The sequence below is a fragment of the Strix uralensis genome, chromosome 9, assembly GCF_047716275.1.
Source record: "Strix uralensis isolate ZFMK-TIS-50842 chromosome 9, bStrUra1, whole genome shotgun sequence".
In the NCBI taxonomy this organism is placed as follows: Eukaryota; Metazoa; Chordata; class Aves; order Strigiformes; family Strigidae; genus Strix; species Strix uralensis.
The window spans coordinates 6,431,877-6,452,208 of record NC_133980.1 but is presented as its reverse complement, the minus strand read 5'-3'; the positions used below and the strand labels follow the sequence as shown (position 1 = coordinate 6,452,208).

At 48.3% G+C, this 20,332-nt stretch overlaps 1 protein-coding gene across 6 annotated transcripts in view; it reads left to right on the top strand.

Moving 5' to 3' along the window:
• Positions 1-20,332, top strand: part of TNIK (TRAF2 and NCK interacting kinase) — a 163,859-nt gene that overhangs the window by 22,277 nt on the left and 121,250 nt on the right. For all 6 annotated transcript variants that reach the window (XM_074878504.1, XM_074878503.1, XM_074878506.1 and 3 more), the window contains exon 2: positions 5,889-5,954. In XM_074878504.1, the coding sequence (XP_074734605.1) occupies positions 5,889-5,954 (66 nt within the window). The remainder of the gene's footprint in view (positions 1-5,888; positions 5,955-20,332) is intronic.

The window sequence follows — 20,332 nt, the reverse complement described above, 5'->3', positions numbered from 1 at the left end:
TAAAAAGTATGGCAAGAAGAGTGAGTTGATGTGTCTTCAAGGGGAATAGCAGCTGACTTCTTAGAGCTTGAGATTGCTCAGGTCCTGATGCTTGGGAGACGTGCATGGCTGTCTAGGGAGCTTCTGGCTTTGCTAACATAAAGGATGACTTTGCAGAGTATGGCACAGCTCAGGCATTTGGCCTTGAGAAACAAAATCTGGGCTAGTATGTGAGCTAAAGGCTTGACCCTTACACTCATTCCTCATAGTGATGTTTTGCATAATCAGAAATACATTACCCTGACAACAATTTGACATGGTGAATTGCTGAAGGGCCTTTTACTTTCTCCTGCATTCCTCGTGGAGGCTTTTCTCACACTCTGAATGAGCTTCCTCTCCTGGTTGGAGCTTGGTGGGGTAAGACTCAGCTTTCTCTAGGCAGCGGTGTGCGTACACTATATCTTAAGACAACTGCTTGTGTTAGGAGTGCTGCCCACTGCCATCATGCCAAGCTGCGTGATGCTGGGTGGGATTACGGCTCTCCTGTGCACTCAGGCTTTGTGTGCTGTGCCATTGCTGTTAATTCACAGGAGCCAGCTGCTGGGGGGGAAATGACCCTTTGGTGCTTCCCAGTGCCAAAAATCTCTCTTTGTGACTGCCAGGACTTGTCTAAACAGAGGCACCTGCTCACAGGCAGAGCTCACTGGTCTGGTATTGGGGGTCGTGAGTAAATGGCTTTGTGAGCCTGCTTTGGTTCTTCAGGATGCCTGATCAGTTTAATGGGATCTCCTGTTTGGGCTGTCTTATTATGGAGCTGTAAGGCAGAGGCTCATAAAATCCTGATGTTTGGAAAGGTTAGTTGCACTGGCTTTATTCTTAGTGGAGATTAAAAAACCTCACCTAGTGCCGTGGAGTTGCTTCAACTAACTAGTGCCTGGGGATGCTTCTCTGTTACTGACCCATAACTGTGTGCTGCCTCCAGTTATGCAATACATTTTCCTTCTCTAGGGTTATAACATTTGCTTAGTGGCTGGTTATCTCCATGATTTTTGGCTGGAAGTTGTTATTAACTGCTCAGAATTGGGGGACTAAGTGCACAATTATTATAGAGGCTCTGATCTTTCATTTCCCCTCCCATGCATTCACAGCAATCGCTGTTTAATTGGTGTGCCCCTTGGTTCCCCGAGCATCTCTCCACTGTCTCCTCATGTAACCCTTTGTGACATACCTTTTGTGTGGGCTAGAAGGGAGAAAAATGAGGGTCCTTCAAGGAAGACAAGCACTTTTGGTGTACAGACTGTGTATAAATGCTGCTTGTGTTTGTGGACATCTGCACGGCCATGTTTAAGGACAGCTAACTGGTGATCCGCTAACTCAATGGTCACCATAGCCAACACTGATACACACCTGTAGCCCTCAACCCTTAGCTGACTTAGCCCTGGATATGGATATACTCTCTAAATAGTCTCCTCAAGCAAAATGTTGGCTCTTTTGTGCCTTGGGCTCATTGAGAAGTCGTGGTGTAGGCAAGGACATCTTTCAGCTGTAGTTCTGCAGGGTCTGGGTTAGGCAGAGCAGAGCTGTTTTAACCAGGAGTGTGCTGCTGCAAGCCCCACTGCTGCGTGCTCCGTGCCGATAAGCCCTTCAAAAGGGATGCCTGTTTTGTTGCTGAAATTTGGATACATCCTGCTTTATCATCCACGTACAGAAGTCCCTTCTCTGATAATGCAGCAGTTTTAAATATACTGTTTATTGAAATAAAGTGGACTTTTTTTTCCCCACAATATTGCTGGAAAAGATGATGCTCTTGCTTTGTTCTGTTTCTCGGACTGGTTTTAGCCACTGAGACTTTAGTACCACTGATTTTCATACGAGGTGGGTGAGGAGCGTAACAATTTCCCACTTGAATTTGAGCCTGTCATGGCTGCAGCTGTGGAAGTAGGGTTAGATCCTGGCACAGTAGAGCTCGGGTGCCAGCCCATCCCTGGCCGGAGGACCACCGGGTCAGCACAGCCCCTGCCACGGGTGCCACTATGTAAAACATTTCCCATCCCATAAGCGACTGAAAGATCCTCTTGTTGGGTGTTTTGTTGCTTTATGAAGAGCCCCATGCTTGAGTTTGCTCCTGTGTCTTCTGGCACAAATTCCAGGTAACTCGTCCTGCTCAACGAGGCTTTGTGTGCCGTGCTGGGTGGGCGGCTGTGCCGGGGCCGGTGGCACCTTCCTATGAAGAAAGCTACAGCTGGGCTCTTCTGGGAGCTGTGAGCCTACACCACCCCAGAAAGCTTACTTTTTAAAACTAAAAATAAGATCTTCCTTTTCTTAGCAGGAAATGGTCGAGCTGTGCCTCACTGCAGGTCTAAAATGGGAATAGCTGGTAGTGGGTGAGGTGCATCCCTGCAGCTCTGCAACCCCTGCCTGGGTTTGTGGGGCTGCCCCTGCCCTGCCCGCCCCTCCTGGAGCTGACGTGGGGGTGGCGAGTGCTCCTGGACCCTACGGACCTGGGAAGAGGTTAACCTGGTCTGAAAGCGGCCCTGCCTTGCTGCAGTGTGTGGGTGTCGGGTCTCCCAAACACAGCCCTGGCTGGTGTAGTGTTTTGCCTCTGCCCTTGCCCTGCCTGCTTTTCTACTTCCCTACTTTGCTCAGGCAGGCTGACAGGGAGGAGGAGGGGGACCCTACCTTGGTATAAGGGCTCTTGGTGAAGCCCTGGTGCTACTACAACCCTACAAATCCTTTTCTGCCTGAAGCTAATGCAGAGCTGAAAATTATTTGTGTGTTTGTCTTAAATGCTGGTTCTTTCCCCCCACTTTAAACAGTGCAATCTTCTTTTCCTAAACTAACAGATCACCTCCATTTTTTCCTTTTATTTGTGGGTTTGTTATTTAGTCCAGATGTTTTCAGTTAAAAAAAAATACAGTAGTGTTTGTGAAGGCAGTCTGGGGTGTGGGAAGAGGAGGCTGCTGTTCCAGGAGGGTTGCAGCCTCACCAACCACGGTTCCTTCCTCTCTGGGGAGAGAACATCAGCAGAAGGTGGTAGGTGCCAGGCTGGAAGCAGCTGCGTGTAAGGAGCTTTGAGGCCACCCCCAGCCAAGTGCAACCCAGCACTGAGCCCTGAGCTGCAGCACAGGCTATATTTGGTCTGAGATTACTCCCTGCTTGGCCTGGATTGGTCCCTGCCAGGGCTCTGCAGGGTGGATTTCTTTTCCCCTGGCTAACATAAAAGCCCCCATGCAGTGTGCTGCTGCATTTTCCTCCCTTGCTGCACACTCCAGCCTGCCTGAGCTGCTGTTGCTGCTCTCGGGTACCTTCCTGAAGCATCTCAGCTGGGGCTTTGTGGGGTGCGAGGTGCAGGATGTGCCCCTGGGACCAGGGCCAGCCTATTCCCCAGCAGCCATTAAGATGCAAAGCTCCTATTTAGGAACCTGGTCCAGGGGAGGCCAGTGGAAAGAGGGATTTCCACCCCCCCCCCACCCCATCCTCTACTGTATATTTTCTGGAAGGGCCATTAACAACACCTTACTCCTGGGCACTAACAGTAGCTGTTGGGGAGAAGAGTTGTCCCTTCGACTGCTTGCTGAATGGGAAGAAGCAGGGCTGAGGAGGGCAGTGTGGCTGGGAGGAGGGATCAGCCCCCTCTGCTCGCTGCGGGCGCAGTGCCAGCATTCCCAGCGTGTTGCCATGGCTGTGCTGGGGCTGCTTGTGCCAGCAGTCAGGGCAGCAGTGACACTCAGCACTGCGCTGCGAGATGCCCAGTTACCTTGGCGATGCTTCTGGAAAAACGTGGAGAGGAAGTGGGATGGAGGGGGGACATGCGGTGGAGAAATTGCTCAGCGGGTGGGAACTGGAGCAGGAGCTGTGGATGGTGGGAGCAGTGGGGCAAAGCCCTCCCAGTGCATGAGCTGACCCTGGATAGCACAAAGCTGCCCCAGCCAAAGTGGGGTTTGCAACCACGTGATGGATGGGCTCAGATAAACCTGATGGAGCTGCACCATGTCTGATGTTTGCACATATTAGAGGAGTGAGGAGTGACCTGGGATGGCAGGACGGGATACTCTGGTTTGAGGATTTGTGGAAAGAGGTTGGAAAACATACTGTGAAGAGCAGTTCTCTTTATCAGAAATGGCCAGCTGCATCCCTGGATGTTTCTCCAAACCTCCTGATCTTCTGCCCTAGGCACAGCTTTCTTCTCCCCTAATCTCCTAGTGAGTATTCAAAAATAGATATACCTGTAGCACTGGAAAAGCCTCTTTCAGAGTTGTTCCAGCATTGCAGAGAACAACCCTTAGGAAAGGAACTCAAAAAATAAAACAGTAGCTGCTGCCATGTTTCCTCCCCTACTTTCTCACCCAGTTTGTGGAAACCCAGTGTGCCACCAGTTCCCTTTCCCATCTGTTCATGACATTTCCCTGTCCGGTCCCAAGGGATGTCTGCACCCTGTCAAGGTGCTGTGTGCTAGAAACCTGTCATGCTGCAGCTTCACCTGCGGTGCCTGAGTGTCTGGTTGAAGGTTAGTTGGGGTATGTAGTTGGGGTGATCAGATGGGTTGCTGTGACCCTGCCATGGAGGTGTGCTGAACCCCGTCAGGTACACGGCAACACGTGCTCTGGACTGGGTGGAAATCTGTCTCAGTCATGTCAAGTCTGGGATTGTTACGCTTCTCAGCTGCTCACAAAGACTCAGTGTTTTGAGTTTTGGACCCAGAACTCATCTTGAGCTGATGCGGGCTTTGTAATGAATGAAACCTTTCTGTTCGTAGTGTGGTGATGGGCGTCCTTCTCCTGTTTCCCAAGGAGAGCTGCTGGCTGATCCTTCACTGCCTGTTAGAGCCGTTCATTGACCCGTCTGCATCCTCTCGGATCGCAGCTGGCAGCCCTTTGCTTACTGGGATGCCAAGTCGTTCGGTAGCTCAAGTGACTCAAAATCCAGGAGGGAGGGTGAATGGTGGCGTGGGAGCCAGGGTCACCCATGCCACGGGTGGGTGGGCTGGGGGGCCACAGGGGCACGCAGACCCCCGGGGTGCCGGGATGCCTCCGCATCCTCCAGCTTCCAGCGGACTCATGCTATCCAAAATTGGAGTGATGAGTACAGAAGGAGGAGGAGCAGAAGAGTATAAATAAAGCTTTTGGAAGGGGAAAACCCACCAAGAGGAGAAAATAGCAGTGCTGGTTTATTCTTTCCCCACCCTCCCTCGTACCTCTCAGCTCGTATCGTCTTTTAACTGTGCTGGCGGGTGCACTCCGGCTTCTGCACGTGTGTGTGCTTGTGTGTGACTGCCCTTCCCCTAGCCGGGCACACACCGGGTGGAGGCGGGTCTGGGAGCGGGTGTTGGTGCTTTGGTGCCACCTTCCAAATCGTTCTGTCCTCACATAGCACTACCCTGGATATGCTCATCTCAGTTGACAAACCAGAATGTCAATGGCCAGGATGCACCAAACCAAAAATGACATTTAGACCAAGTAATACTAATGCTGCTGACCTCAGGAATAGACCTGGAAAACACTGTTTTGAGCCCAAAAGTGACATCCTGCCAGTTATCTGCTTGTATTCCAAAGCTGATGCATAAGAAAACCTAAGTTATAATAGCAAATAGTTGCTATTGTGTTTAAAAAATACACCGAAGGTTCACATTTCAAGCAGATGACAGTCAAATGGATCAGTGCTCGCTCACAGGCACCAGCCTGACATCTCCCAGCCCCGGTGCTGGAGGTGGGAGCACTGGGCAGAGCCGTGCTGCCTGCAGGGCTGCCACTGGGACAGCACCTCCTCACTGGGATGCTGATCCTGGGGCTGCCCAAAAAACTTAAAGCACTCAAAACATTGCCAGTTGATCTCTTTGTCAAATGTTTATTTTTGCAGAAATCTGTAAGTATTGCTTATTAAATTTTTTTCTTTTCTTCCTTTTCTCCTAGGATCCTGCAGGAATCTTTGAACTGGTGGAGCTTGTTGGCAATGGTACCTATGGGCAGGTCTATAAGGTAAGGGCTCCACCTGAAGCGATCCTGTTTGCCTTGGCCATGCGTTGAACATGGAGCATCCCAGCACATCATCTTCGCTAGGTTTGTCCTACTTCAGGCCTGACAAGAGGCCTTGCTGAACTTGGGCTTTTTGGTCTTGTGTGCAAGTACCGTGTAGCGCACAGAGCTTTTATAATAAGCAATTCATATTAGTTCTGAAGCTGTCACTAAAAAATAAATCGCTTTTTTTTCTTCTTCCCCCAGTTGCTTTTTATTGATTATATGATGAGGAGGGAGTGAAAAGTCTGTGCTTTAATAGATAAATCTCGATCTCTTCTATGAGCTGAGTTTATGGCTGCAATAGGCTGCCAAATGAGTTTGCTACAGTCTAGTGCTCTGCTCGCACGCAGACTGGCTGCTGCCCTTTCCACTGGCAGAAACCTGCTGCAGGAGAAAAAACACAACAGTCAGTAATAGGCTTGCTTTAAATTTCTATAAACATCTGGAAGCAGCTCTCCAAATGAGAATAGTGAGGGAACTGTGGTGAACAGAGTTTTAAACTCATGAACTTCTTTACAAGAATATTTAAAACATCCACCCGCTGCTAAATTTCACCACTTGTCCTAAACACCTCTTAGTTTGGGGGATTTCCAGAATTTGTTGTCTTGGTGGGGTCTTTTTGTGGATGATTCTTGTGGGGTTGCAGAGGGATTGAATTATTTCAGTCTTAATATATGGTGGGGAGATGTTTCTCAGCATGGTTGCATGCAGCATTTCCCATATATTTCGGGTCTGCTGGGAGACAATAGCTCCTCTGGGCCCCGTTCTCCAAAAACTTCTGTATGTGTGGGTACAAGTTCTCTCTATATGTGTACACACAGAGATCATGTTTACCTGTGAAGCCCATATTATCTTTTGACTATAGAAAAGAATATATTCGTGTGCTCTTACTCGTTGCTTTGGAGGCACAGCTCTTGCTTGTCATGTGATAAAAGACAGTGAGCTGCCCCTGCTGAAGAGGAGAAGGGTGCTTAAAAAGCTACCTGTCAGTAAAAATTTGTTCTGAATTCTGGTTTCCCTGTCCTCCTGCTGCTGTAGGCTAATCCCATCAGTACGAGGATAGAGGGATTGAAGTGAACCAGAGATGAACTGGAACTTCGGGAGTTTCAAATGTGTGCATTTTTTAACTGGAATAAGTTTAAAAAAAAAAAAGAAAAAAAGAAAAAAACCCACACCAAAACTGTTCTTATCAAAGTTATATTCGAGGGAGCCGTCCCCTCTGGTATTGGTTGTTTTTCCACCATGCACTCCCCACCGTGGGAGCTCCCTTCTGAACTGTTTTTCTTCTCAGCTGCTAAAATAATGGTAGAGGGTGACCTAATTTTAACTGGTGCATATTTGTAACAATCAGTGGAAACTATGCGCCTTTAACGGCCTTTTGAAAGCGTCATGTTTTTGTGGAGAGCAGAAGAGGGAAATAAGCTAGCTGATGCTGGCGCTGCTGGTTGCACAGCTCTGCTGATCAGGTTTCCTCTTGCTGTGTTTGATTCTTCAGTGCATCTGTGTGTTACCTCAAAGTGGGGAAAAACCACCCAGAAATGTCCAAGTGTAGACGTTCTGGGAGGTGAACACTTCTGTGTTCCCCTTTTCTCCTGCTGTACAAGAAAAAAATATTTCTCCTACCTGTTTTTTAACTTGCTGGAGTAATCGGATTGTCCTCGGTGTGATTCACTTGGTACTGGTGCCAGACGGGATGGTGATGGGAGGGGGGAATGCTGCTGTCCAAACCAAATTAGTAAGTATTGAGGTATGAGTTCAGGCTAAGACTGACTTCAGAGCTCTCTTAAACTGAAATCTTGGAGTAGCACCCGCTCTATAAACAAAAGGAGACTATGATATAAAGCATACATAACTGTTTATGGTGTTCTGCCGTAAAGCCCAGCACAGAAATAAGATCTCTGCGATTCTTTTTCTTCAGATACCACCACTGTTATTTATCTCTTGCAGCAAAACAAATGGATCAACGTTAAAGACACACAGGCCTTCTGGCTCTCTTCTAAAACAGCCTTTAGCAGTGGTCTATACCTAGGAGCAGTGTCCTGTGTAATGAGATTCTTGTGTCACTGCCATTTCAAACCATCTCAGGCAGGGCTGGGGTACTCACACCCCTCTATGCTGGTGCTACCCCCAACGCACATTGCTGCTCTCTTAGAGGCTGTGTGTGCCTCTAGCTGTATTTTTAGATGTGGAGGGAATACTTCATTGTGGTGCCTGCTCTAGTGCTGACTTCCTAGCCCGAGCTTTGCAGGTCCTGTGCTCTCTGCCAGGAGCGGTCACCCGGTGAGCATCGCCTCCCCTTCGCATGGCTGATCCCTCTCTGAAGCAAGAAGAGCGACTCTCCCTTTGGGAAGAGGCAGAAGTGAGATGCTTATTCCAGGCAGGGAAGAGCATCTTATATTTGTGTGCTGCAAGAGCACCGAAACAGGCCTGCAGCCCTCATGTTTCCTCCAGAAAACTTGACGTAGGAGCCAGCTCTAAGGCTGCTGCGTGGCCGTATTTGTGTTGGAGACTACAGGTCTGTGGTAACCAGCTGGCCTGCCCAGGGCCTGGAGGGACACGTGCAAGGGACAAACCTCCCATTAATCCTATAGGATAAAGCGCACGGTTACGTTGTTGTAACAATGGTATCGCAGCCTGACAGGGTGGGGAGCCTGAGAAATGTGTGGTAGTACCACAGTAACAGGAGCTATCAGAGAGCAGTGGTTCATGGAGCCAGCCTCAGGATCCGCTGTGTTGGAGAGGTTGGGGAGCCCCTGCCACAGCATGTGCCTTCTTGCTCGTAGGAGACAAGACTTATTGGCCAAGTCTAATGCACACTAGGAGCTCCCAAAGGGAATGCACCCCTCTGCTGAAGTGTGGGCATTGGGGTGAACCTCGCTGCACGTCTTGCTTTGATCCTGCTCTCTGGGTTGTGACTTGAAGATCCCTTTCAGGTGGTACACAATGTTTCTGTAAATTAAAGCTGTGTTCTTGGAGGCTTGGGCTCTAGAGGCAAAGATAACTTGTTCAGATTGATCTCTATTTTCAAGTAAAGGCCTTTATTTGCTCAGGACTGCAGGTTAAAACAGCACTTTGGTGCTTCCCAGCTCTGGCCATAGCCCAGTGACACCTGAACGCTGCAGGAGCCCTCAGCAGTGACCCACTCTGCTCTCTCCCCTCTAGCCCCAGCCACAAGTTCTTCACTTTGGATAATTGCAGAGAGAAGTAACATTCCTTGTTTGCTGCTTAACAATGTCTTGTGAATAGCTTGATTTTTATTTTAATGAGGGACCGCATGGGTGATGGTTTATCTCTCTAATTGAATCGGAAGCTTTTCTTTATTTTTTAATAAACCTGCATCTAATGTTACAGATTGTAAACTGATAAAAGGCTGAGAGCTTGCTAGCTCCTGTGCCAGGCATTGTTGCAGTAGTGGATTTTTGTGTCCTTGGATTTTGGGTTTTTTTTATTTAAGGTGCTTAAAGAAATGGCTAACAGGAAGTTAATGAGTTGGACTTGGGGAATTGAGCCTCACTTTTTTAGCAGCTAGCTGATGGCTGAAAGCAAAATTGTAAGCACAAAAATCGCTAAGACCCTTTAGAGCATTATCTAAAGTGTGAGGAAACGCTGTTTTTATGTTCCAGAACGTTATTATTACTGCTTATCTCTACTTTGCATTAGAGAGCAAGCAAAAAGTCCTTAAAATACTGTGTATGCTTAGATTGCCAGGATAAATCACAGAATCAGGGCCACAACCACTGGTGTGTCAAACACCAATAAATACGCAGGTTGAAAGTAAAAGGATATTAGGCTACTCAGAAATACCTTTTCAACAGATCATTACAAAGCTGGGGGAAGACATACAGTGGGCTGCTTATTGTGGACTGAGTATATTAAAAACCAAAGCAATCCCCTGGTGTTTTTAGACCTGCTTACCCACAGGCGTTCACACGTGGCCCATGCATAGCATCACCAAAGCAGCGTTTTGATGCAAGGCTTTGCAACAGTGAAAAAAAATCAGTAAATAGGTCAGATGGTAACCTTTGCCTCTCTCATCTTGTGTTGTTTTACAGTGTTGAAGGGGAAATAAATGATATTGAGATTACATACTCACGTGCTTCTTCCCAACCGTACCAGGAGGACAACGGTCATTAATGCCAAGTGCTGCTTTGCTGAGTGCCCTGGGGATGCGGTTCTCCATTTACAGCTTTAGCAAGGCTTTATTTTACAGGGTACAAGATACAGTACTGTGGGCTAACTCCATAACTGCACAATAACTATTGATTGTTTAATTAGCTGGTAAATGCCATATAATCGCTAAGCCATTACGCAGCATTATTCTGCGCTCTAATTTAGAGCATGTGGGATCCGTGAGCCACAAGTCTCACAGCTGTGGCTCCCCAGGGAGCTGCTCCTCCATCATCGTGGGATGGGGCAGAGCAGGCACCCCCAGGAGCCACCTCAGGGTGCCACCAGCCACCTCCAGGCAGGGTGCCTGGCCACGGGCTATCCCTGTCCTCCGCCAGCCCAAGTCAGGCAGCCATTTGAAGAAGATACAGTTTTTGCAATTGCTCTTTGTGGTGGAAAAGGATGAAGAAATGCATTGCAGTGTCTTTTGTCAGGGTTTATTTATTTATTACCCAGCTGGCATTTGCCAGAAGCCAGGACCGATCCACCTGGAGGCAGCCCCCCAAGTTTGACCCAGTAGATGAACATGAGAGAGTGAATAAAGCATTTGAAATCCAAGGTCACCTGTTGCTGGAGAGCTGGGAGCAGCAGGGCTCCTGGGAGACTTTGGTCCCTGAGAATGTCCCAAGCACAAGCTTGTGCTCGGCAAGATTGTCCTGGAGTTTGCAGATGCCAAACGAGGAGGGATAACGTGTGTCCTGCCCTTGCAGGTGCTGTTTGTGGGCTCCCCTGCCCAGCAGCATCCTTCCTCGAGGCACCCCTGGGCATCCCACCACTGCAGGCTGGTGGGGTAGCGGGTGAATATTCTAAAGAAAGGCTTTTATGAGATGATTTTTTTTTTTTTTTTTACTTTTTTTTGAAGGAGAGGTATGAGAAGGTAACTAATGTGCAGTCTGTGCCATGTTTAGCCTACCTGAGGTCCGGCTTAGCCTGACTGCTGCTGATCAAGCACCGGGCCCTTGCATCAGCCCTTGTGAGAACAGAGACTCTGCAGGTTCCTGGGTCATTGTTAGCAGTTCAGATAACTAGCCTGAGTCAAGAATGACATTAATTGTTTTTAATAATCAGTTGTTTTATTGTTTCTCTTTACAAAAGGCTGATGGTCAACAGTTTCATAATTAATCACCGTTGCTTTTAGCCATGTGGAAGAGTTACCATGCTGCACACAATTAATATTTCCTGGGGATTGTTGCTGTAAAGAATTAATCTTGGTTTACACACACAGCTTTTATAGCTGAAGACTGACTGCCGTGTCTTGCTTGAGAGACGGGGCTGAGTGCATGCATTCCCTGCAGACCAGGTCACGCTGCTGGCCACCCCTTGTCCAGACACCCATCCTGCACTGGTGGCTACTGTGTGGTGGTCCTGAGCACAGCAAGGGCACCTGGTCATCGCTTTCATGGGCCTCTGAAGGAATTCAGAGCCCCATCATCTTGCAATTTAAACCAACAACTTCAACCCTAGACAGCCAGCTATTGCATTTGAAGGTGCGTTGTAAGCGTTTCCCTTTTCCCACCTTCTTATTGTTTATAAAATGAACTGTGGTGTTGTGAGGTTGGGTGTGACTTGGGCCAGATAGGTTCTTCTAGAGTCTTATCCTTGGCTTTGGGTCCTTTTCTTTGTTTTCAACCTCTTCAGAGATAGCTTTTGCTGCACAGCGGGGCCGGCTGAGTGTAACCATATGTGCGTGTACATGAATAGCCATCCCTTGTCATGGTCTGACAGTCTCTGCAGACTGAGGCAAACATGTGAGGGGTCGGTACCCTCTGATTTGGGTGGCTCCCCAGCTTTCCCTGTGTTTTGGTGCTGCGCTGAGAGCCTGCTCCATCGGGCTGGGACAAGGAAGCCCCTTGCCTCTGCCCCACTGGGGCAGCAGAGCAGTTAACCAGTGCCGAGCTGACGTGCCCTATCCAGGGCTTTTCTTTCTGCTGGGATGGTTTTGATGCTGGCTGGGGCTGCTCACATCCACATCCAGATACGGACCCGCGTGGACGGACACCGCCCGCCCGACATCTTCAAGGTCGCGTAAGGGCCGTGCGAGCGTGAATGGATTTGTGAGACTTAACAAGCTGCTTTATAATGCTTCCATATTACAAGCACGGTATTAAATATGAAGCCATTGTTTCCGCTGGGGTGGCTCCCTGTGCCGGCAGAGGATGGCGGTGCTGCTGTGTGAGGATGCTCACTGGGGTGGGGGTCTCCGCTGCTCCCACAGGCATTGGCTTGTGCGTGGTGCTGGGCTTTTATCAGCTCTTACCGGGTCATGGGAAGGGGCTGGGCTGGCATACTGGTATGTGATAACGTATGCTAGCGTTATCAGAAGGAAAACGGGCGACCTCAATTTATCAGCTTCCCTACGATGTCAAAATATCTTTAGAAGAGAAGGTCCTTTCCTTGCTGACTCAAATGGAGCGTGTGTGTTTCTGAGACGGGGACTTGTTTTTGCTATGCAGGCAAGAAAGTCTTAACTGGAAAATGCTTAAAATGATGTTTTACTTTTTTTTAAAGAAAAAAAGAAAAAAGAAAAAGCTTTGTTACCAGAGCAACTGGTACATCTTGTGCTGCTTCACTTCTCTGAAACAGAGAGCCCTCAGCCCTCCCTCCCCCCAAGAAACCAGCCCACACACACCTACGCGCCAATATGTCACATTAACTTTGCTGCTTTCTGAATAATATAAGGGAAAGGTGCTTTTCACATTTCAGTCCTATAGAATGCAGGTTATAAAAGGTGATTACAAATGTTCCTGTATTGCCCCCTTTTCATCTCTATTCCCTTTCCCTGCCTCTGGAGTTTGTGATGGGAAAGGGCAGGGTGAAGGTCAGGAGCAGACCAATATGTCTGTGAAATGGCATTTGTCCACTCTCCCTTGCATTGCTGGATGCTCTGCTTCTGTAAATACCACACAGTTTTGCAGGCCAAAAAAATACCTAATGCTAAGTCAAGTCAACGGAGGAAGGATGGAGGAAAAACCCTCTTGACTTGTGGGGATTAGAAGATGCTCTGCTCAAGCACCATGTCCAGAACCACCCTCTCCTATCTCATAGGAATGACTGGACTGGGAATTTGGCCCTGTCCTTTCTCAGGTCTTCTGTGAGGACACTTAGAGTGGCCCAATTCGCTGGCTGACTGTACAGCCCCAGTATCCATATGTTTCATGGCTGTGGACCAATGCTGCTGGATATGTGGATATGTTTTACGCAAGCAGAGTGGCAGCAGAATAGTCTGGGAAGCGAGGATGTGGACTCATGTAGCTATATTTAATACTGAAGTCTGAGAAGACTCACTGCCTAGAGGTCTTCAAGCTCCCCAGGAGAAATTGGTCCACATGAGTTGTTAGGCTGGTCTGTGCTTGCACAGCTGCTCTTGAGGTTGCTCAAAGTCCCTTGACTTTGGCAGACTCTTTGGGTCTGATCATGGTGATGTGCCTGGGCATCCAGCTACCAACTGTGCTGCTGGGCCTGGGAGATAAGGGTGTGGGGGGAGCTGTTTAGAAAATAGCCAGCTTTTCAAAATCAGGGTTATTGCATGTAAAAGCATCACTCTCCCTTTTGGGAGGTGCAGCTTCTTATCCTACTGAAGCTTTCTTTGCTCTGGTCACTGTAATATCTTACAATAGTATGTAGTATGTTACAAGGGTGTGGTCATGGGCAGCAGGTGAGGTATGGATGCTGTGACACTCGGGTGGATTATAAAAGCATTTGCTGTTAATATATATTGATCTAACGGTAACTCTGGGCTGCAAGGCAGCAGATAAGGAGCATCTTGCTCTTTAAATACTAGAAACAAGTCAACAACAACAAAAATCAGTAGGTACCAGCTTCTACCTAGAGCATTGGGTTAGCCTAGTGAGGTGGAGCCTAACGCCGTGTACAGGAAGCCTTGGGCCAAGTCCTTCTGTTGCGGACTTCCCCAGTGACCTTTCCTAAGTGAACTCCTCTCTGCTCCTTTCCCATCCCTGTCCTCACCTTTCTCCCCATAAAAATCAGAAACAGAGCAACACTGGGGTGGTCTGGGGTCAGAGCTGGGAGTTGCTTGGTGGTACCCATGTTGGAAAGCCATCTGTGAGGAGGTAGTGTGCTAGGTGCCCCTGCACCAACATTTTGAAAACAAAAGGTTAGGGGTGAGGCTGGTTCCCAGAGGAGCAAAGTACAGCAGCTGTTTGTAGGTCAGCTGAGTAAAACAATCTAAAGAAGCACTGAAAAGTAGGTCTGAAGGTGCCACTCTCAGCTAAGAAGGCAGGGGAGGACTTTTTGGGAGGTTTAGAGAAGAGAGTGGGGGGAACAGTAGCCTGTAACTGTTGGTCCAGGCTGTGTATTTGAGGTGTTCACGGATGCTGGAGTATTTGTCTTCAGAGATGTTTCTTGCTTGTCATTTTTATATTTTTTCAAATTTTGATGCAGCTTGTCTTGTGGCTGACCCAGAAGACTTGAAGGCAAGCGATGCTCCAAGTGATGGTTGGAGCTCTGTGTCTTCTCCTGGTTACGCTTTGAAGGCTCACTGCAGAGAGAAGTGTGTCTCTCTTGAAATCTGCAGTTTATTCTTAGGTTTACCTGGGAAGCCCTTTACACTAATTACCTAAAGATGGAAAGTGCCAAGCAAACACAGCCTGCTTCCAAATGTTGTGGGTTTTTTCCTCTCCTCGCATAAGAATGGCAGATTGGCATAATTTTTTTTTTTTGGTCTTTAAAATTTTTGGTGTGTTTAGGTCTCTAAATTCTTGTGTTTGAATGTGCTTGTGGAAGCCTGTGGCTAGGAGCCCAGCATCCCCACTGTGCCACGCTGTCCCCCAGCCTGTCTCCCTCTGCTCCCTGCGTAGGTGGCTGAGAAGGAGGTTGGTTAGGGCTTCACCCAGCACTGCAGTCAGCTGGAGGGGGCTGCGGGGAAACCTGGGTCTTCATTAACACGAGCTCTGATGATCCAGCCCAGGGAGCCCTGTGTGGTACCAGGAGCAAGGTGAGGTGCCACAGCCACCCCTCTCCCGGTGCCCCGGTGGGGATGCGGGGCTCAGCGCTTGCCCGGGGGTGCAGAGCATCCCTGCCTGTGTGCTCGGTGCTGCATGTCCTGGGGCTCACAGGTCCCTGCCAGCGGTCATCTACCTTGGGCTGGGCTAAGCTACAGACCTGCGTGCCAACACCCCAGGGATTACTTGTATTCTCAAACTTCCTCAAGATTTTTTGCTCTCTGTTGGGGCAGGGCAGTGTTCTTCAAGAAGAATTGCTGGTACGTGCTCCTTTTTCATGCATCACCTTAGTTTTCCCAGCAGAGAGGACGTGAAGTATGGGATGCATCCAGGAGACTCAACTGTGGCCTGCAGGTCTGCAAAAGGATGAGAAGTCTGCGTGCTGGCTTGGGGCTGGTGGGCTTTCTCTTGGTGTGAGTCCCTCCTTGAGTGTGTAAGTTGGACTCAGAGACTGTAGGAACCTCCTGGGTTGTTGGGAGGTTTCACCAAGGGCCTCAGCAGCATCGGCAGCAGGAGCACCCCGGAGTGGGAGGGATGCTGCTCTGCCCTGGTTTCTACTGTGTTATAGGGGTGCTTGCAACCTGTGGCAGTGAGTTTCCAAAATGAATAGCCTTCTGCAGATCATTAGGTTTTTTTTGCTGTAAAGCTGAACCTGATGATAAAGGATTCTTGAAATGACCTGAGCATGTGGGGACAAAGAAGGACAGGGAGGTAATCCAGCCCAGTGTATGTGAAAATGGGAGCTGTAGAGGGGAGAGAGTTGCATAAAGGACAGAATCGGATTTCAGATGTCCATATTTAATTCTGCAAAGCTGCCCACAAGCCCAGTCTGGAAGCTGTGCTGGCTTTGTTAGCTCTCCGTGGGCACTAAAGATCAAGAGGCAGAAGCACCTTATCAGGGCAAGGCCCATTAGCGTGACATGCTTCTTGTGCTGGAGGTGATGCTTCACCTCAGCTGCAGGGAATGGGCAATGCACCATGCTCCCATCTGATCGCCTTTCAGTGGATGTTGCCTAAGCTTGATGTAATTTTTATTTTCCAGCTAGTGCCGAGTGGGGATATTTTTTCAGTAAGTCTAGCTATTGAGTTCCAAATAAACAAATAGTGTTAGCTCGTTACAGTTCTTCTTAACAGGGTCAGTGTGAAGAAATGTATTTTCTGTTTGTCTGCATGGTATCTAGATCAAATGAGATCAAGCTTATCCAGTAAAACAGCTACATTTAAAAAAAAAAAAAAACTCATGGATGCCTCCTTATTAGTTAAAAGGTGTGATTGATTCCTCACAGGTTGGCATTGTGTTTTCCTTGAAATAACTGTTGGTGTGTGAACTTCAGGGTTGTTCCTCCATCTGGGCAAGCCACACTGGGGTGTCTGCAGGGGTTCCTGGTGGGGACTCCGAGGGGATGGGATGGGATGGGATGGGATGGGATGGGATGGGATGGGATGGGATGGGATGGGAGCCTCTGCTGCTGAGGTCTCATCCAAACTCTTTCTTCAGAAACCCCATTGTAATGGTAAGTAGTGGTCTGCATGCCAGACAGGGTTGGGAAGGAAAGTTTAGAGCTTGTTCCAAGGCCTCTCCTTCTCCCTCTCCATTTATCCTTGATTTTTGCGGTGAGGGTGTAATGGCCAGGGCGCTGGGCTGGCAGGGCTGTGTGCCTGCAGTTGGGTCAGTGTCTTGTGTGACAATACTGGTTTGCATTTTAAAAAAACCCAGACTTAAGGTGACTGTTGCTGAGGAAGGGTTGAACATGTTAACCTCAGTGGCAAAGAAAACAAATTTAAGCAGATTTTTCTTTTAAACTTTTTTTCTTTTCAACTAAATGTGATGGATCTGTCCCTGTAGAGCCAGGACAGAGGCATGGCTGTGGAGAGCAGTAGTGCACTTACCTCTGCTGTGAATTCAGCTGGTTTGCTTCGTGCCAAGGAGCAGAAAGAAAAGCACGTCCCTGCAATGGGATGTTCATGGTAGCAGTCCTGTTTTTCGAGAATTGTTCAGATCTCTGCCCACATTTTCCAACACCTGTATATCCATGTTCAGACCTATTAGGTCTACCACTTCTCTATGACAAAAAAATCCCTACAAAGCGTAGTGAGGAGTTGAGTCTTCGGTTTGTGGTGTGGTCTTCCAAGTGCTGAGCAGCTAGTGGCATCCATAGGAGTCAGCAGCACAACGTGCCATCCCTGGGCTCCATCACTGGCATCCCTGGGCTCCGGCACGCTGCTGGTGCCAGTGCTGAGGTCTGGTGAGCAGAGGATATGTGCTGGGAGAGACCATCATCTCTTCTGCCAGGGTCTCTGAGGCCAGCCCCACGTTGGCATCAGTGAGATGCAGGCAGGGAGCCATTTCATCCTTACTCTTTTTTTCCTGCTCTGCATCCCCTTTTGAAAAGATGGGATGTTTCTGCTCCAGCACATCTTGCAGTTGATAAGTCTATGTTAACTTTCCTCAGTGTTGCAGTTTGTCCCTGAGCAAAACCATTAGTTAGGAATATGACGCCTCATTAAGTATCTAACTTGAGGATTCAGAAGTCTGCAGCCAACCTGCCCTGACCCCATCCAGTACATAAAAACCTCTTTAGAGTTTGAAGCTCTTACGGACAGTGTGAAAGGCTGGAAATGCATCTTTATGTTTTATGGTAGTAGAAATTCACATGTAAGCAGTGATCAGGCTTAGGAAAAATTGCAGATACCACTGAACTTGCCATTAGTCTCTTGTTTTGTTAGAGCAATTACAGTTATAGCCAAAGTGGGCAGTACTGCTGGTGTGCAGTGGAAATGCCTTCGCGTTCTGTGCTTCAGAGATTTTCTCTTTCACACTTTAATTCAGCAGGTCCAGGATCGAGGCCAAAGCTTTTCTTCTCTACATAACTAGTAGAAAGACAGCCAATTCAGCAGAATTTCTGTAAATAGCCTGTTCCAGATGAATTGCAAATTGTGTATCTGAATGCCAATAGGGCTAACATTGAGGGGTAGTTTGCAAAAGAAAATGGAAATCTTGTGTTAGAGGAGCAGGCTTCTCAAATGCAATGTAAAAATTACACTTTTGGACTTTGCAAAGATAATGTTTGCTGTGATCACGAAACTGCCCAAAATGCAGAAAATCAAAGCCTTGATCCCTGGTGCTGAAGGGCAGCATCCAGTGGGTGAATCCTCCCAGTCACACAGAAAACACTCAGCTTAAAAATCCTCTATAGCAGCTAAGCAGCGAGCTGGTCCCTTGAACATCTACTGAAAGAGCTCTTCCAGTATTCTTAATTTTTTTTTTTTTTAAATTGAGAACATCTGTTGGGATAGAAGAGCCATGGCAGTTGTGACCTGGTTTGGGGTACTTTGCCTTTCGCATCTGCACAGAGTCGGGGGTTCTTGGGGTGGTGGGTACCGCAGGGAGCTGCTCGGCTGGGTGGTGGTCTGGGGCATTGGCCCCCCAGCAGTGACTGCTGCCCATGGGGTTCAGCCCCCCTGGGAACAGTTGGATTCGAGGTCTGTTGCTGTCTAGCCTTTAAAAGCCAGCACAGACGGGGCGGGTTGTTCCTTCACGCTGGCTGCCGCGTCACTCCTCGGCCTGTAGATGGATTTGCACGCGTGCGGCTGTGCTGGCGTGCCGGGGTGTGCGGGGCACGAGAGATTCCAGTTACAGCTCTGCTTGCGGAAGGGTACCGGGGGCAGGGAGGGCCTTGCTCTCGAGCTCTTTGTGTCTTTGGCCTGGGTTGACTTGGGCTCTGTGGATCAGTTGTGTTTAGCTTTGCTGCAGAGTACGAACAGCATATTTGTTCACCCAGGTTAAACACTACAGTGCTGCACCTCTGTCTTGAAGCCTTTTTCTCCCTTACAGCTAACATGGAGTTTTTTGGGTGGGTTGGGGTTTTTTTTTTTTTTGGTTTTATTTTTTTAAGTTTTCCTGTATTAACTGAAACTTGTCATGGCCAAGGAAAATTGGTGCCTTTCCCATGCTGTTCTGCAGCAGAAACAGGCTTGCAGGCAGAGCAGTGCCAGCAGCCAGCAAGGGCATGTAGCAAAGGACATGTATTAGCCAAAGGGTTGATGGCAAGAGCATAATTTTGGGCTAGCTCGTGATGTAGATGAGCCGCCTTCTTCCAAATCTGTCACTTTTCTTCTAGAAAGAGCCCTAAACCTATGGTAACAGTGCCTGGGGCTGTGTTTATCAAGAACTCAGCATGTCACCGGTTAGATTGAAGTACAGTGGGGGAAGAGGCTGGAGCGGGGGCAGCATGTGAGCCCCATCCCTCATGCTGGCTGAGTCCTGGCAGCAGGATGTGCCCGCTGATGTGGGGGAATAACAAGCCCCAGCTGGTCTGCGAGGGCAGCCTGCATCCCTGGGGAGGGGATGCAGTTCCTGGCATCGCTACAGCAGTGTGCGCCTTAGCCTCTGCTAATTACTGCCTCCAACCCTATTCCAAAACTAGGGAATATCGCTTGGGTTGCATGAGCCCGCAGATGAGTTGGCGTGGGGAGAAATCCAATGATGGGCAAGAGCAAATGCTCCTGAAAGCTCCAGCACCTGCTTCAACCGTTAGGGTTTTTTTGTTCCCTTATTGGTGACTGTTCGCAACCTATTTGGGAAGGCACTTGAAAATAAATAAGCTAATTGCACAAAGATCTGAGAGTACCCATCTAAGCACACCAGCAGTGTGGAGGAGCTGGGACTGCAGAATGTGACTTGTCTTGCACAGGAGAGATTAATCGCGTTGACTCCTGGGAGACCAGTCTGCTGGAAAGGTGGTTGTGTTGGATGCACTGTTCGTATCCTTAAAATTAGACTGTATACAAGAACTAATAAAAACAGAAGAAAAGATCAATAACTTGAAAGCATTTTAATTCAAAATTAGAAAAATTAGAACCGTTATGGGCAAGGAGAGTGTATTAATAAAGGAAAATGAGTATTTGTTACTGCTGGTGTGAAATGAGATAATTTAAGAGAAATGCTCTAAGTGTCTTTTGTCACAGTTAATGCCTTTTGTTAGATTTCCAAGCAAAATGGAGCCTGCGACTTTCAATTTCAGGGTTCTCAGATGATCAAAATACCGTGGGGCAGTCTGATCATCTCATACTTTACTGGAATGAGGTCATCAATAACTTTTGCCTGGGTGTGATTTACACAGTTGTCAGTGTCTGAATTGCAATAATATGTCTCTGCCTGGGAAAAATGCTGCATTCGGAGGAAAAAAAAAAGAAAAAAACCAAACCCAA